Raw genomic sequence first — 15,201 nt, 5'->3', positions numbered from 1 at the left:
CTCCTCCCTAGCCTGAGGGCATCTGGGTACTGTTGGGTTGAATAAAAGACGTCTGCTCATCTCATGTGCCCTCTGCCTCACTGCAGAGCCTGCTGTCTCCTGTGGCGTTTGGGTTTGGCACTGAGTACCTGGCTCGCTTTGAGGAGCAAGGCCTGGGGCTGCAGTGGAGCAATATTGGGAAGAGCCCCATGGAAGGGGATGAATTCAGCTTCCTGATGTCTATGAAGATGATGCTCCTTGATGCTGCTCTGTATGGCCTGCTTGCCTGGTACCTTGACCAGGTGTTTCCAGGTAAGTGTCAACGTCTATAGGGTAAAGGTACTGATACTGGGTTCTTCAGATTCCCAGCCCTTCCCTGCCCTTTCATCTGGTTTAAATCTCATCTTTTCTAAGTTCTTTCAATTTGGGCTTTCATAGCCACCATTTGAAACTTAAACTTAGGTCAGAAATCTATCAGTGAATGCTGGTGGCCCTACTTTAGAAAAAGATCCAGAATCTGGTCTCTTGTCACCGTCTCTACCACTCTCTTCCCAGTCCAAGCCTCCTTCCGTAGTCATCACCTACCAGTCTGTTTTCCATGCTGTATTCAGAGATCCTTTCAGAATCTGAGTCAGATAGTGTCAGCCTTCTGTTCAGATCCCTCCAGTGGCTTTTCCTCTTGTCCAAAGTAAAATCCAGTGTCCCAGCCCCGGCCTATAAGATACTTCATTATCAGCTTCCAGCTTTTTGCCCCATTTCATGTCCTTCCCTTTTCCCTCATGTTCTCTGCTCCAGCCACATCTGCCTCCTCACTGACTGTTCTTCAATACACTAAGCACATTTCCTCCTCAGGACCATTGTACCTGCTGTTCTCACTGCCTGGACCGTGTTTCTACATCACTATCCCCACATATCTGCAGGCTTGCTTCCTCACTTTTGTTCAGTCCTATGTTCAGATGTCATTTCATCACTGGCATCTTTCCAGATTGAAAATATCTAAATATCTATCCCTGTATAAATAACATTCCTTCAGTTCTCCTGAATATCCTGCTTTATTTTTGAGACATCAGTATCTGACATGATGTATCTTTATGTGTTTGTTTATAGACTCTCTGCCCTTAGTAGAATGTGGGCCGATGAGAGCGAGCCCACAGTCTGTTTTGTTCAGTGTTACAGGCTCAGTGCCGCAACTAGTGCCTGACTTTTGGTGGGTATTGAATAAATATCTGATTAATCTGCAGCATGGAAAAGCAATTCCTGAATCAAAATTGGGTGTTTGTGCAGTTTTGTATTTGCTGTGTGGAAATCAGTTTCCTTCAGATTAGTATTTCCAGGTAGCTAGAGAAGTCCTACCTCCGTTTGAGTGGGTTCCAAGGCAGCCAGCTGCCACCAATGCTGTGGCAGCCATGGCCAGGCTTTCAGTGCTGTGGCTGAGAGCAGGCAGGGTGAGTGAGGCTGGGCCCAGTCCCTGGGGAGACATGAACTCACATCATCTTGGGGCAGCCATTGTTGGCAAAATACATAGGCAGCGACCCTGGAATAGGGGAAGGATTGCTAGGCTGAGCCAGAAGGCCTGAGTTTGGATCCTAGCTGTGTGACCTATCTTAGCTTCCTAGGGCTGCCATAACAAAGTGTCACAAACTGGGTAGCTTAAAACAGTTGTTGTTGTTATTGTTGTTGTTTTCAGTCTCACAGTTCTGGAGGCTAGAAGTAGAAAATGAAGGTGTTGGCAGGGCCATGCTCTCTGAAATCTGCAGGGGAAGGAGCGTCCTCCCCTGCCTCTCCCCGCTTCTGGTGGTTTTACAACAGTCTCTGTCTTCACATGGCATTCTCCTTCTGTGTGTCTGTCTTTACATGGCCATCTTCTTTTTTTTTTTTTTTATTTTTTTATTGTTTACTTATTGTTGAGAGAGAGAGAGAGACAGAGTGTGAGCAGGGGAGGGGCAGAGAGAGAGAGGGAGACGCAGAATGCAAAGCGGGCTCCAGACTCTGAGCTGTCAGCACAGAGTCTGATGCAGGACTTGAACCCACAAGCTGCGAGATCATGACCTGAGCCAAAGTCAGAGGCCTGACCGACTGAGCTACCCAGGCACCCCAACACATGGCCATCTTCTTATAAGGATACCAGTCATATCGGATTAGGGTTCCATCTAGTTCAGTGTGACTTAATCTCAACTAAGCACATTAGCAGTAACTATTTCCAAACAGGGCCAGAGGTTAGGATTCTGGGGTCTTTTTTTCTGATACCAAATACGTCATTTTTCCCCCATACCAGCTATTTCTCTAATGCCAACCGGTGTCCAACAATATAATTCAATTCTGACAGTAACTACCCAGAATTAGCACAGATTCCACAAACAGATTCAATCCTACAAGATTGTTCCCACTTCAGATGCCAGCAGCAAATATAGCACTCGGGCTACCCAGACTTTTGTCCAACCAACTACAAATTCAGGTGTCCTCATAACAACCCCCTAGGTTCAATTATTCACTAGAACGACTCACAGAATTCAGGAAAGTTGTCTATTTACAATTACAGCATTATAATAAAGAATGCAACTCAGGAACAGCCAAACAGGAGAGGTGCATAAGGGGAGGTATGGGAGGGATGGTGGCTGGAGCCTCCATACCCTCTCCACGTGCACTACCTGCCCAGCACGTTGATGTGCTCGCCAACTTGGAAGCTCCCTGAATCTCCTTCAAGAGTTTCTATAACTCTGTCTCCAGCCCTGTTCTCCCTCAAGATGAAGGGCAGGGCTGAAAGTTTCTGTCTTTTCCCAGGACTGGTCTTTCTGGTGACCAGCCCTCATCTTGAAGCTATCTACGGCCTCTACCTTGAGTTACCTCATTAACACAAACATATATATGGTTGAGAAAGGGGCTTGTTATGAGCAACAAAAGACATTCCTGTGACTCAGGAAATTCTAGGGGGTTTACAAGCTCTGTGCTGGGAACTGGGGACAAGACCAAGTATTATTTTGTATTCTACCATGGACCTCAACATATCTTTTTGGGGAGTGAGGGGGCCCCAATTCAACCCATAATGGTGACTTTGAGCCATATACTTGACCTTGCTTTGCCTCAGCTTTTCTATCTCATTAGGCCACTAGGAGGTATAATAAGTGAGAATTAGTTGGAGTGAAAATGAAATTTGTCCATAATCCAAGGGCTTTATTTTAGCCTAGCTGAAGCTTTAATTTGCCCAACAACTATTTACCGAGCAGCACCTATATGTTTGGCTCAGCACTAGCATTTGGGAAAAGAGGGATGGAAAAGACAAACCCAAACCTGTGCTTGAAGGGCTGACGTTCTAGTGGCCATGGAACATGGGAATATTAAATAAGCAAAGATAGTGTTCTCACAAAATTAACATTTTAAAGGGAGCAAAGCCTGCTAAGTGGAGAATTTGGGAGTCTTTTCCTTGAAACCCAGATGAATCCAATAGAATGGAATGGTTTAGATCAGTGGTATTAGAACCCATATTGGAATTCCTATACCTCTGTTTAATTATCTGTGACCTTGGGCAGAAGATTCAAACTCAGTGTGCCTCAGTTTCTTTATTCACAGTAATACCACTGGCTATCTTCTAGGGTTGTTTTCAGGATTAAATTACTTAATTAAGAGGGGCACCTGGGTGGCTCAGTCATTTAACCTGATTTTGGTTCAGGTCATGACCCCAGGATTTGTGAGTTTGAGCTCCACGTCAGGCTTTGCATTGACAGTGCAGAACTTGCTTAGGATTCTCTCTCTCCCTCTCTCTCTCTGTCCCCACCCTTGCACTCTCTCTCTCAAAATAAATAAGTAAACTTAAAAAATTATTTAATGCATGAAAAATGCTTACAATAATGCCTGACATGGAAAGAGCATCCAATAAATGTTAGTGACTATCATAATTACTATTATCTGGTGATTGTTGAGAAAGGACATGATTAAAGTCTTTAATAAAATGTTTTCTTGGAAAACTAATGTCAACCAAGATCATCAGTCTTAGTGTTGCTGGGTCCACCCAAGAAAGTGACCTTTAGAATTAAAACATGTTGGAGGGAGTAGTTTTGTGGGAGCCTATGGGTAGCTGTGTAATGCTTATGAACTATAAATATCTATACTTCTAATTTAAGATTCAGATAAAAATTCCAGATTTTATGGAACTGTGGTAAGGCGGAACTACTTATGCTTTTTCCCTGTCATTTCAAATTATTTACCTGTCCTTTTTAGGGAACTATGGAACGCCACTTCCTTGGTACTTCCTTCTACAAGAGTCCTATTGGCTTGGCGGTGAAGGTGAGTTATTTACATTTTTTTAATTTAAAAAAATCACCTTAAAGTTTGAAACTAGCTCCTTTGGTGACATCATGTAGACACATAGGCTATGGAGGTGGCTCCTTACGTCAAGTGTGTGATTTGGGATTAGTTCAGCTATATCCTGAGGGCTCTGCCACTGTGATGCAGCATCATAGCCTCTGGGAGCCTACCTCCTGGGAGCTGCTGGGCCAGGGTGAATGGCTGAGCATTGCCAAACCCTTGTGCCCTGTACAGTTTGTGCCCAGTGGATTAAATTGTCTAATAAAAAAAAAAAAAGGCCAAACTGCTGTAGGGTACAAATGACTTTTGCGGTTCCTTAATTTAAAGCAAAGAGATCCACAGAATCATGAAGGAACCTTTGTACTGGTTATCTTTTGCCTCCCCTCCTGCTTTTTTATTCCTTTCCAAAATATAAATTAATGCATTCTCCCAAGGTAAAGGCCCATCCGGAGGCTGGGGTGGAGCTATGATCTTCAAGACATTCCCAGACTTCTCTAATATTCATCTTACTTGTGGTTGAGGAAGAGGACTAAGGAGTATTTGCCTAGAATGCATCTTAGCTAAAACTTACCTTTCCTACTAAACAGGACAGGAGGCCCAGGGGAGTTCTAGAAGTTCCATAGACTCTTTTGTGAGGTATGAGATGGCAAGAAATTCCTGATGTGATTGCTGGGGACTTCCTTGGAGCTAGTAGTTTCTGGAAGCAAAAGAATTAACTTTCCAATCTGTTGCTCACCTACCTGCACTTTACTTTGAATTATTGGGTGTAGGCCAGGATTTATTATTTAGGCACTAAGATGTTTGTTTTCTATAGGGGATTAGCCTAGGGCTTTTAGAAGGCTTGGGTGGCTTGTTTTGTTTTGTTTTCTTTGGATAGTTCAAACAAATAGCAGTTCAACAGCTCAGTCTTTTTCTGTTGGTTTGTCTATAACTTTTAAACTTCCAACCATAATAAAGTTATAATCCATTGTAAATGGGGTTTTTCAACATAGGAACATATTCCTGGAATGCTTTTAATTTCAGTGAATATCAAGACTTGTGAGCATTTTTCCCCTCTACAATTTCAGCAGATAATCTCTCTCAGAAAGAAATCTTAAGACAAATGTGCTCCTTCAAAAATGAATCACATGTATTATAGCAGCCAAATATTTTTCACCTGCTTCACAGGCTAGACTGAAGTAGATTCCTAAATGTCTCCAAAATCAGAAAAGAGCTGAGTTTTCCCACCTAATCCCCTCTTCTCACAGACAAAGAAATGGAGCCCAAGAGGACCAGTGTCTTGCCCAAGTTCCTGCTGGTCACTTGGGACAAAATCTGGAACTGGGACACACATTTCCTGGCAGGGCACTCACCGGGTGACTAAACTATGTAGAAGATCCCCCCCTGCTATTTTGCTTCATGTTAGTGTAGTAGAATAGCTAGTAAAGTGATCAAAGGAATTGTGGGCAGTCGATCTGAAAATCTTCCAGGAAGCAGAAGTAGAAGCGCCAGCAGTGGCAGGTCCCGACCAGCAGCCCCATCACTGCTGCTCCACCCACTGGCTGCAGGTCTACAGAGGGTCACCAGGACCCACAGAGGCCCCGGTTGGCTGCTGCATTAAAAAAAACTCCCCCTGCCCACATCTGTGCTCCTGAAACCAGAGCCTTTAGATGCTTGGCGGCAGTGGCTTCCTCCTGCCACTGCTTTCCTCTCTGGCCGGCTCGCTCTTCTGCTTGCTTCTCTTCCCCTTCCAGGATGTCCTGCTGTCCTTTTAACCAAATGCCACGTTTACCAAAAAAAAAAAAAAAAAAAAAGAAACAAACAAAAACCCCTCTGTGTGTGTTTACACCATACTTCACAATTTGTTGTTTTTTAAAAATGTTTATTCATTTTTGAGAGACAGAGACAGGGTGCAAGCAGGGGAGGGGCAGAGAGAGGGAGACACAGAATCTGAATCATGATCCAGCCTCTGAGCTTCCAGCACAGAATCTGATTTGGGACTCAAACCCATGAACTCAACATCATGACCTGAACCAAAGTTGGACTAACCAACTGAGCCACCCGGGTGCCCCAACAATTTGTATAAGCCTATCTCTCAACCAGGCCCAACTCTGGTGTTAGTCCCAAAAGACTTGAATGCCCATAAAAATGCCTAAGTAAATTATTTCTCAATCTGTAATTTAAGCTGGCTATTCGTTATATCACTTTGAATGGGCTCCTCTAAGGTTCACCATGACTTTGACATCTTTTTGATTGGAGCAAGAAGTACTGTTTGTAAGGTAAAGAAAATTAACCCATTGCAAACTCAGTCCTGGTTTTGTGAATTTTTTTGGAATTACAATTGCTGACATTGTGGGTCCCTGCTGGCATGTTAAGAGGATGAGGTACAACACCTGTTACAAAACACCCTCTGGGCTTGGCAAAGATTGACAGTCCAGCCAGCCGGGCCTCCCAGCCATTTTGAGAACTTTACAGGCCCACAGGTCCCTGGGAATGCTGACTTGGCCTTCTGAGGGAACTGTTTTCCAGCTCTGGTAGGAAACTCTGCAGCCCCTTCCTTCTCCCCTCCTTTTCCTGCCTTTACTGATTGTTAGCTCTCACCAGGAATAACAGTGGCTTCTGGTTGGTGCAGGCTGTTCAACCAGAGAAGAAAGGGCCCTGGAAAAGACAGAACCTATAACAGAGGAAATGGAAGATCCGGAACACCCAGAAGGGACACATGGTAAAAACCTCAATAAAGGACAGAGAACATAGGAAAGGGAAAGGCTCAGACTACTGAAAAAGGCCAGAGGAAAACCCTTTATGACTGGGCTGAACTAGAACCCAGGAAACTCACTCTGTGGTGACAAGGGTTAAAACCTGATAGCTTCTCAAGGGTCAAGCTGCACGTGTGTGGGATGAATGGTCCAGCCAGACATTAACGCATATTTCCTGGAGAAAGCAAATCCCAAGTATGTGCTGTGTTTGTGCCCTTGTTAGGCAAATCCCAAGTGAGTTGCACAAATGTGCTGACTTCCGAGGATTTAGCAAGAACAATAACTTGGGTCACTGGGACTTAAAGCGGATATGAGCTATAAGGAAAGACAAAAATAAATGCTTCTGTGCACAGGAGGAAGGAGTCTAGTGGAGCTGACTACACTTCATTTGTGGTTTACAAATCTAGGAGTCCATTCATTCAGACCATCAAAAGCCTTTCCTGACCGTGGCAGTTACCTAATAATTCCTGAGCTGATGAATTAGGTTTGCAACTATTCCCTGGCTTTGCCTTCTTTACCTTCTCTCTTAAACCAGTTATGTACTTCTCCCCGTGCTCTCCATTCCCTAAGCGTATACACTTCTCTGTGAATGCTAAAATGCTCTTGCTGTCCTCACCTTGGGTTCAGAGAAGCAACATAGCCTCTGGACTTTGCCTGCCACTGTGTGAAAAGGTCTGGCCTTCAGCCCACTGGCCCACCCCGTGTGCTATTTCACAAAGTTGAGGACAATGACGCATGGCTCATCAGAGAGCTGGTCTGCAGTCAGTAGTGCCTCTGGGAAGGCCCTCTTCCCAGAGTTGAATTCCAGGGCCAAAATCAGGGGGCTGGGGCCTGGTCCTATCTTATTTTTAGTAGACACAAGGAGGCACACATAGTAGAAGCATTGGGATGTTGTTCTGCAGGGGAGTCAGTGCTCAGAACTACAATTGTTAACAAAGTAGGTGGTGCTGTATAGGGTGAACTAAAGCAGAGAATGGCTGGAGGTTGGGAGAAGTGGACACCACAGTATCGAGGGTCTGCACCGGAAGGGCACTGGGGTAGATGAGTGGAGGGGCAGAGTTTGAGGGGCAGTGATGAGGAGGAGTGGACTATATCCTGGGGCGCCTGGTTGGCTCAGTCAGTTAAGCATCTGACTTTGGCTCAGGTCATGGTCCTACAGTTCCTGAGTTCAAGCTCTGTGCTGGACTCTGTGCTGACAGCTCAGAGCCTGGAGCCTGCTTCAGATTCTGTGTCTCCCCCTCTCTCTGCCCCTCCCTTGCTCACACTCTTTCTCTGTTAAAAATAAATAAACATTAAAAAAAAGTAGACTGTACCCAGTAACTGAGAAACTATGAAGTATGAGGGCAAGAAAGCTGCTGTTGGGCAAAGTTACTACACAGGCTTGCGCCAGGGTATCTAGGAGAGGGGCGTTACGGGACTGGACACGGCAGAGTCTGAAGGAAAGTTACATTTTGGGAGGAAGATAAGGAGCCTGAGCTGCTACCAGAAACTCATGAGGAGATGTCTCTACAGACTTGGAAATGACAGCCTGGGCTGAAGTTTGAGCTTAGGACTAACTCTGCATATAGACAGTGAGGGAACCCTGGGTTCAAGTGTCAGCCCTGCTATTCATGACCTGTGTGACCTTGATTGGATATTTGATGTCTCTGTGTCGTAGGTTTCCCTGTCTATAAAAATGGGCATAATAACATCTATCCCCACAGAGCTGTTATAAGGGTAAAATGAGGTAATCCATATAGAATATTTGAAACAATGCCTGGTATGCAGTAACTGCTCAATAAATGTTAGGTACTATGATTGCCATTGTTATTCTCTAGTCATCCTTAAAAAGGTTACAACTAAAGCCATGGGGAGAAAAGACAGTGGTCTGGAGAAAGAACCTTGGGGAGTGAATACATTAAGGCATTAAACTTATGTCATGTTCATTTTTTTCCTCCAAGACTCCTTCTTTGAACGAGAGCTTCCAGGCTTGGTTCCTGGGGTGTGTGTGAAAAATCTGGTAAAGATTTTTGAGCCCTACGGCAGGCCAGCCGTGGACCGTCTTAACATTACCTTCTACGAGAACCAGATCACTGCGTTCCTTGGTCACAATGGAGCAGGGAAAACCACCACCTTGTAAGTTTTATGGTCAAAGAGCTTAGATTGCCATTCTGTCCTGTCATTTTTTGGTTCTCCTTCTGTCCCATTAGCTACTCTTTCCCACTGAGTATTAGTGATAATGAGAAAGAGTTGTCTTTCCCATTGAGTATTAGTGCAAAAATATGCCATGTATTTGTGTCCCAAGTATGTATAAAGCACACGACAGTATTTAAAGCTCACTCACATACGTTGTTTTATTTGATCCTCACAAGGAGTGGGAGAGGGAGGTAAAGTAAGTTTACTGCCCCCTTTGTGTGCTAGGAAAGTGGGCATCCAGAGAGTCAGAGTGACTTTCTGGGGTCTCCAACATGCAGTGCTTCAGTGAGAGCAAGATCTAGATCTTTTCAGTTGTCTCATCTATGACACTGGGAGCCTGTCCTCCCATCCCCAACCTTTGCGGCATCCCCACTCTCTGTGACAGTGAGTCATGACCATCACCACCACATACCCTTAGTCTGTAGAGAGTACGCTTATTTTCAAAGAGGATTCCTTTAGCTTTTCCTGTAAGTGGCCTGAGGTGGTCTCTGAAAATGGCTTGCTATTCACCTAACCCAGAAAGCCCCACAAAATCGTGCAAATCAAGAGGTTCAAATCTTGGTCTTCACTCTAAGAACACTAAGGTGAAACTACACAGGCCATCAAGGGTGTGCATACCCGAAAAGCCACCAAGTATCTGAAGGTTGCCACTTTGCAGAAGCAGAGCGTGCCATTCCGATGCTACAAAGGTGGAGTTGGGAGGCTGGACACAGTGTCAGTGGCCCAAAAAGAGTGCGGAATGTTTACTGCACATACCTAAAAAATGCAGAGAGTAACGCTGAACTTAAAGGTTTAGGTGTAGGTTCTCTGGCCATTGAGCACATCCAGGTGATCAAAGCCCCAAGATGCAGCGTAGAACTTACAGGGTTCATGGTCAGATTAACCCATACGTGAGCTCTCCCTGCCACACTGAGATGATCCTCACTGACAAAGAGCAGATTGTTCCTAAACCAGAAGAGAAAGTTGCCCAGAAGAAAAAGATATCCCAGAAAAAACTGAAGAAACAGAAACTTATGGCCCGGGAGTAAATTTTGCATAAAATAAATGCAAATAAAAGTAAAAATAGAAAAAAAAGAACAAAACAGAAAACAAACAAACAAAAACAACAAAACAAAACAAAGAGGATTCCTTTTCCTACCTGTGAGGGTTGGTGGTAGTTCTGGAGAAAATAAAAAAGGTGTAGTCTCTAGAGGGGACTGTGGGGTAACCGGCTGGCAATTGAAGGTAAAGTTGAGGAAGATGCAAGCTCTGCATAGAAAAGACAAGAAGTTTTCTTCGCTTTTCTAAGGGACCAGAGCACCATCTGCTGAGAAGGAGACCATGGCTAGCTAAAGTTTCCCAAGGAGCGTCAGAGGCAGCCTCTCGGGGCAGGGAAACCACGTGATACACAGTCTCCAAGTCCTTTGACCTCTTACAGAGCCCCAGGAAGGAACAGCAGAGTACACCCTATGTTGGAATGTTCTCTGAGGGCGGTTCAGGGTGAATGGAATGTGGGGCTGATGCCATTATATTTGGCTCTGTTTCCCCCTAGTGGTTGATGAACAGAGATTTCAACTTCTAGGTACAAGTTCACACAACCTGAGATTGTATCTGAACTCAGGGACAGAGCTGGGCTGGGCAGCACTAAATCCACCTGATTTCTCTCCTTATTAAGGAATATGGGCAGAGAGCCCAGAGCGCCCTCCAGGACCCCAACACTTCTCAAAGGCAAACACATTACTTCATCAACTGCTGAAATGCAACTTCCCCTGGGGGTTGAAACACAAAGTTTAATAAAAATAGTAATAATACTTTTTAGTTTTGCTTTATGCTGGCATAGTTCTAAGTGTTTACAAGTATTAACTCATTTAATCTTCATAACAAACTCATGAGGTGGACATCATTGTTTCTCATTTTACCAATAAAAGGGCTAATGTTGATATTGGGCTTTCTGTTTTGAATCCAAAAATAGTATTGTTGGTGGTTATTTCCCTTGTCTGCCTTCAGTCATTCAATCAGCAAATACATATTGAATGCCTGGGCTCTCGTTAATGCCCTGCCCTGTGTTTTGTAATAATAATATCAGGCACAGCATTGATAGGCACTGCACACTTTAATTGAGCCTCCATGGCACCAGGAGCGGTGATGGCTGAGCTGGGGAGGGATCTTTAGCTATAAGTGAAGGTTCTGCAGCTGGGAATGCTGGGAACCTGTCAGTGCCTTCCTGGGGCACAAGGAATTAAGTAAAAGCAAAGAAGACTGATGTGGTCATCCACAATAGGGTTGGAGGCACATGCTGGTCCTAAAGCCTTATGGGAAACTGTTGGTCCCCACAGCTAATAATGGTTTGGGTTCAATTGAGAGTCAGTGCAGGAATCAGTATGAAGGTCATCACTGACTTTGGGGGAAGGGGGGTAGCGCCATCCCAAAGCATTCCCAAAGGCCATCTTTTCTGCCACTGACTCCTGTATTTGGTAGGTCCATCCTAACAGGTCTGTTGCCACCAACATCAGGGACTGTGCTCATCGGGGGAAAGGACATTGAAACCAGCCTGGATGCAGTCCGGCAGAGTCTTGGCATGTGTCCACAGCACAACATCCTGTTCCACCAGTAAGTAGAACAGAAATTGAGATCATCCCCATGCCTTCCTCGCCTCTGCCCCCCAACACACATGTTTTCTAGAGCTGAACTCAAGGATACCTGTTCTGGGGGCAGCAGGCAATGTTCTTGTTTGGTTTCCCCATGTTCAAGGTCCTTTGTCCTTCTTACTACAAGAGGTATCCCTCAGAAAGTGAGGCTATGCCTCTGGCACTGGGAGCTGAGGCCGACCCCCTCAGAAGAGTACTTTCCCCTGCTCTCTGATAGGGTGGTCCATCCTGGGGTTCCTAGTTCAGCCCTGAAATATTCCCTCCCAGGGACTGGAAGAGAAGACCATTGTTCCTTTTTCTCTCTTAAGCCAGGTACTAAAAACTGACTTTTCAGGAGGCTTTTCAACCTGCTTCCCCCCACCACCAGACATTTATTTATCATTTTAAAAGTTATATTGTAATTAGAGAGAGGAAGGAAAGAAACAAATAGAATGGGGCACCTGGGTAGCTCAGTCATTTAAGCATCTGACTTCGGCTCAGGTCATGATCTCACGGCTTGTGGTTTGAACCCCACGTTGGGCTCTGTCCTGACAGCTCAGATGCTGGAGCCTGTTTCAGATTCTGTTTCCCTGTCTTCTCTGCACTCTCCCTGCTTGCACTCTGTCTCTGCCTCTCTCAAAAATAAACAAACATTTAGAAAATTTTTTTAAAAAGAAGAAAATGGAAGTCACCTGTAATTTCACCATCCCGGAAATAAATACTGTTAATGCCTTGGTGTATGATTTTGCAGAACTTCCCCTATGCAAGTATATATAATTTTTTCTTAATTATAAAGGAGAGTAAAACTCTGCATACAAGTTAGTAACCTGCCATTTTTTAATGCAGTTGGGTTTGTTTTTCGCTCAGGATATCATGAACATCTTTTCATCTGTAAAATAATTTTTTGTTTATATACTATACTGTGGTATAAATGTGCCATCCTCTCTTTTTATTTAGCATAGTCTTTTGTTTCATTTTTTGTGTTATAAATAGCACCGCAATGATCATCTTTATTGCTAAAACTTTGTGCTCATCCTTAATTCTTTCTAAAAGGTAAACCGTTAGAGGTGAAATTGCTGAGCCCATTGCCTTTCTCATTACCCTGTCCCCATAGCCTCACAGTGGCTGAGCACATCCTGTTCTATGCCCAGCTGAAAGGGAAGTCCCGGGAGGAGGCCCAGCTGGAGATGGAAGCCATGTTGGAGGACACAGGCCTCCACCACAAGAGGAACGAAGAAGCTCAGGATCTATCAGGTGCTCGGGATTGGAAAAAGACGGGACTACAGATGGCACATCCATTGTCTTCCAGGACACGCGGCCCTGGCAGAGGGGGAGGCTTATAACAGACCTCCTAAGAGATGGAACACTTTTATAAAGTTATTCTGTGCACCTAAGAGCACGCCACCTCTGGATCATTTACCCCATGGAACCCTATCTTAGAGCACCCTGAGCTGTATTGGTTCTGATGTTTATGTGTTTGAACTAGAATGTGAGAACAACCTTCAAATGGTCTTTTTTTTTTTAATTTAATGTTTATTTATTTTGAGAGAGAGCAGGGGAGGGACAGAGAGAGGGAGACTCAGAATCCAAAGCAGGCTCCAGGCTCTGAGCTGTTAGCACAAAGCCAGATGTGGGGCTTGAACTCATGAACCATGAGATCATGACCTGAGCTGAAGTTGGACGCTTAACCAACTGAGCCACCCAGATGCCCCAAACCTTCAAATGGTCTTATCCACTTATGATTTTCTTGCCTTTTCTGCATTTAAAAAATGCAGGTTTGAACTGGGTTCACTAGGTTTGAACACCGTATAAACATCTAAGGAGGCAGCGTCAAGCTGCAGCTGATCTTAAGGTAGCCCCCCCGCTTATGCCACAGCCCTGGGCCTATCTCTTCCCATTGCCCACAGCCCTCATGAACCTGTTGCCTTGTGCCTACCTCTAGGTGGCATGCAGAGGAAGCTGTCTGTTGCCATTGCCTTCGTGGGAGGTGCCAAGGTGGTTATTCTGGATGAGCCTACCTCTGGGGTAGACCCCTACTCGAGACGCTCAATTTGGGACCTGCTTCTGAAGTACCGCTCAGGTAACGGCCACTGCTCGGTGCCCTGTGTCTTCACTGAAGCTCTGTTTGTGATCCCCACTCTCATTCCTGGCGCTCTGTACCTGAGTCTAGTTAACACTCATAATGACACTCTGATGAGGCTTTAGCAGTCACTCAGGAAAATCTAAGTTCCAGTGGAAACCTCCTGAAATTTTTACACAGGTATAAACAGGAAGTCACTGATGGAGCAGCCTACCTCCCAAAATATTCTAAAACGTTCTCTCAACCTATAGCTCTTCTGTCTGGAACAATGCATGCAGCTCCATGCAAAATTCCTCTTTGACTAAGAAGACCCAGGTCACATGCAGACATCCCAGGGAACTCCATAGCTGTCACATGATCGCTCGAGACCAGGTGTGAGGGTGGCCTGCAGGCGTTCAGTGCTCCAGAGGACTACTGAAGATAGCAGGGCAGTGTCTCAAAATGGGACCTTCCTTCCTGTATCCCAGCACCTTCCAACCAGAGGGTACAGTTCCAGAAAGACAGCAGACGGAGCTCACAGTGCCCATGAACATGATGGCATAGCTCAATCCCATGGTCAATTTGCCATCCTGGAATCCTTGTTACTGTTTTCTTTTAATGACCTCTCCCATTGGCTTCAAAGCATGTGTGTGTTCTTTGCAAGGATTATAAGTGCAATGCTTAATGCTCCAGAGAATATGCATATGGAACTCAGTAGATGCCAACTATTATATATGTCCCATACGTGGTGACTGATTGAATCAGGTCCAATGCCAGATGAAGAGATACTGTATGTGACAGTGCTTTACAACATGCAGGATGCTATAAAGTGTCAACTGTTGTCACCGTTGTTCCAGCATTCTGGACTTTGCCACAGAACACTTGTTTTTATTTATCAACTTCCCATTCTTATGCCACGTAACAGGGAGGTTACTCTACATCCTCTCCCATCCAGCCTTGCCCAGGCCCGCCTGGTGATCCCCCTGACCTCTACCCTTGCAGGCAGAACCATCATCATGTCCACTCATCACATGGATGAGGCTGACCTCCTCGGGGACCGCATCGCCATCCTCTCCCAGGGAAGGCTCTATTGCTCAGGCACCCCACTCTTCCTGAAGAACTGCTTTGGCACAGGCTTCTACTTAACTTTGGTGCGCAAGATGAAGAACATCCAGAGCCAAAGAACAGGCCGTGAGGTACGCGTCTGCCCAGGGAAAGAGTCCGTTTCGGGCGGGCAGAGATGCACAGTGTGGTGCTGCCATGCCAGACATCTCTACCCAAATCGGGCTCTAGCGGTCACAGCCAACCTCTTTGTTTCCAAGACTATCTGCAGATTTTGATAAAT

The 15,201-nt window shown here is 45.1% G+C and overlaps 1 protein-coding gene across 1 annotated transcript in view; it reads left to right on the top strand.

The window, feature by feature from the left end:
* Positions 1-15,201, top strand: part of ABCA4 (ATP binding cassette subfamily A member 4) — a 141,464-nt gene that overhangs the window by 64,258 nt on the left and 62,005 nt on the right. The window contains exons 16-23 of the mRNA XM_039236476.1: positions 87-291; positions 4,195-4,260; positions 6,893-6,982; positions 8,957-9,131; positions 11,649-11,780; positions 12,912-13,051; positions 13,740-13,877; positions 14,859-15,052. Of these exons, the coding sequence (XP_039092407.1) occupies positions 87-291; positions 4,195-4,260; positions 6,893-6,982; positions 8,957-9,131; positions 11,649-11,780; positions 12,912-13,051; positions 13,740-13,877; positions 14,859-15,052 (1,140 nt within the window). The remainder of the gene's footprint in view (positions 1-86; positions 292-4,194; positions 4,261-6,892; positions 6,983-8,956; positions 9,132-11,648; positions 11,781-12,911; positions 13,052-13,739; positions 13,878-14,858; positions 15,053-15,201) is intronic.

This window comes from Hyaena hyaena, unplaced genomic scaffold (genome assembly GCF_003009895.1).
Source record: "Hyaena hyaena isolate Hyena2069 unplaced genomic scaffold, ASM300989v1 scaffold_111, whole genome shotgun sequence".
NCBI lineage: Eukaryota > Metazoa > Chordata > Mammalia > Carnivora > Hyaenidae > Hyaena > Hyaena hyaena.
The sequence above is the reverse complement of the archived record's forward strand: the minus strand, read 5'-3'. Positions and strand labels throughout refer to the sequence as shown.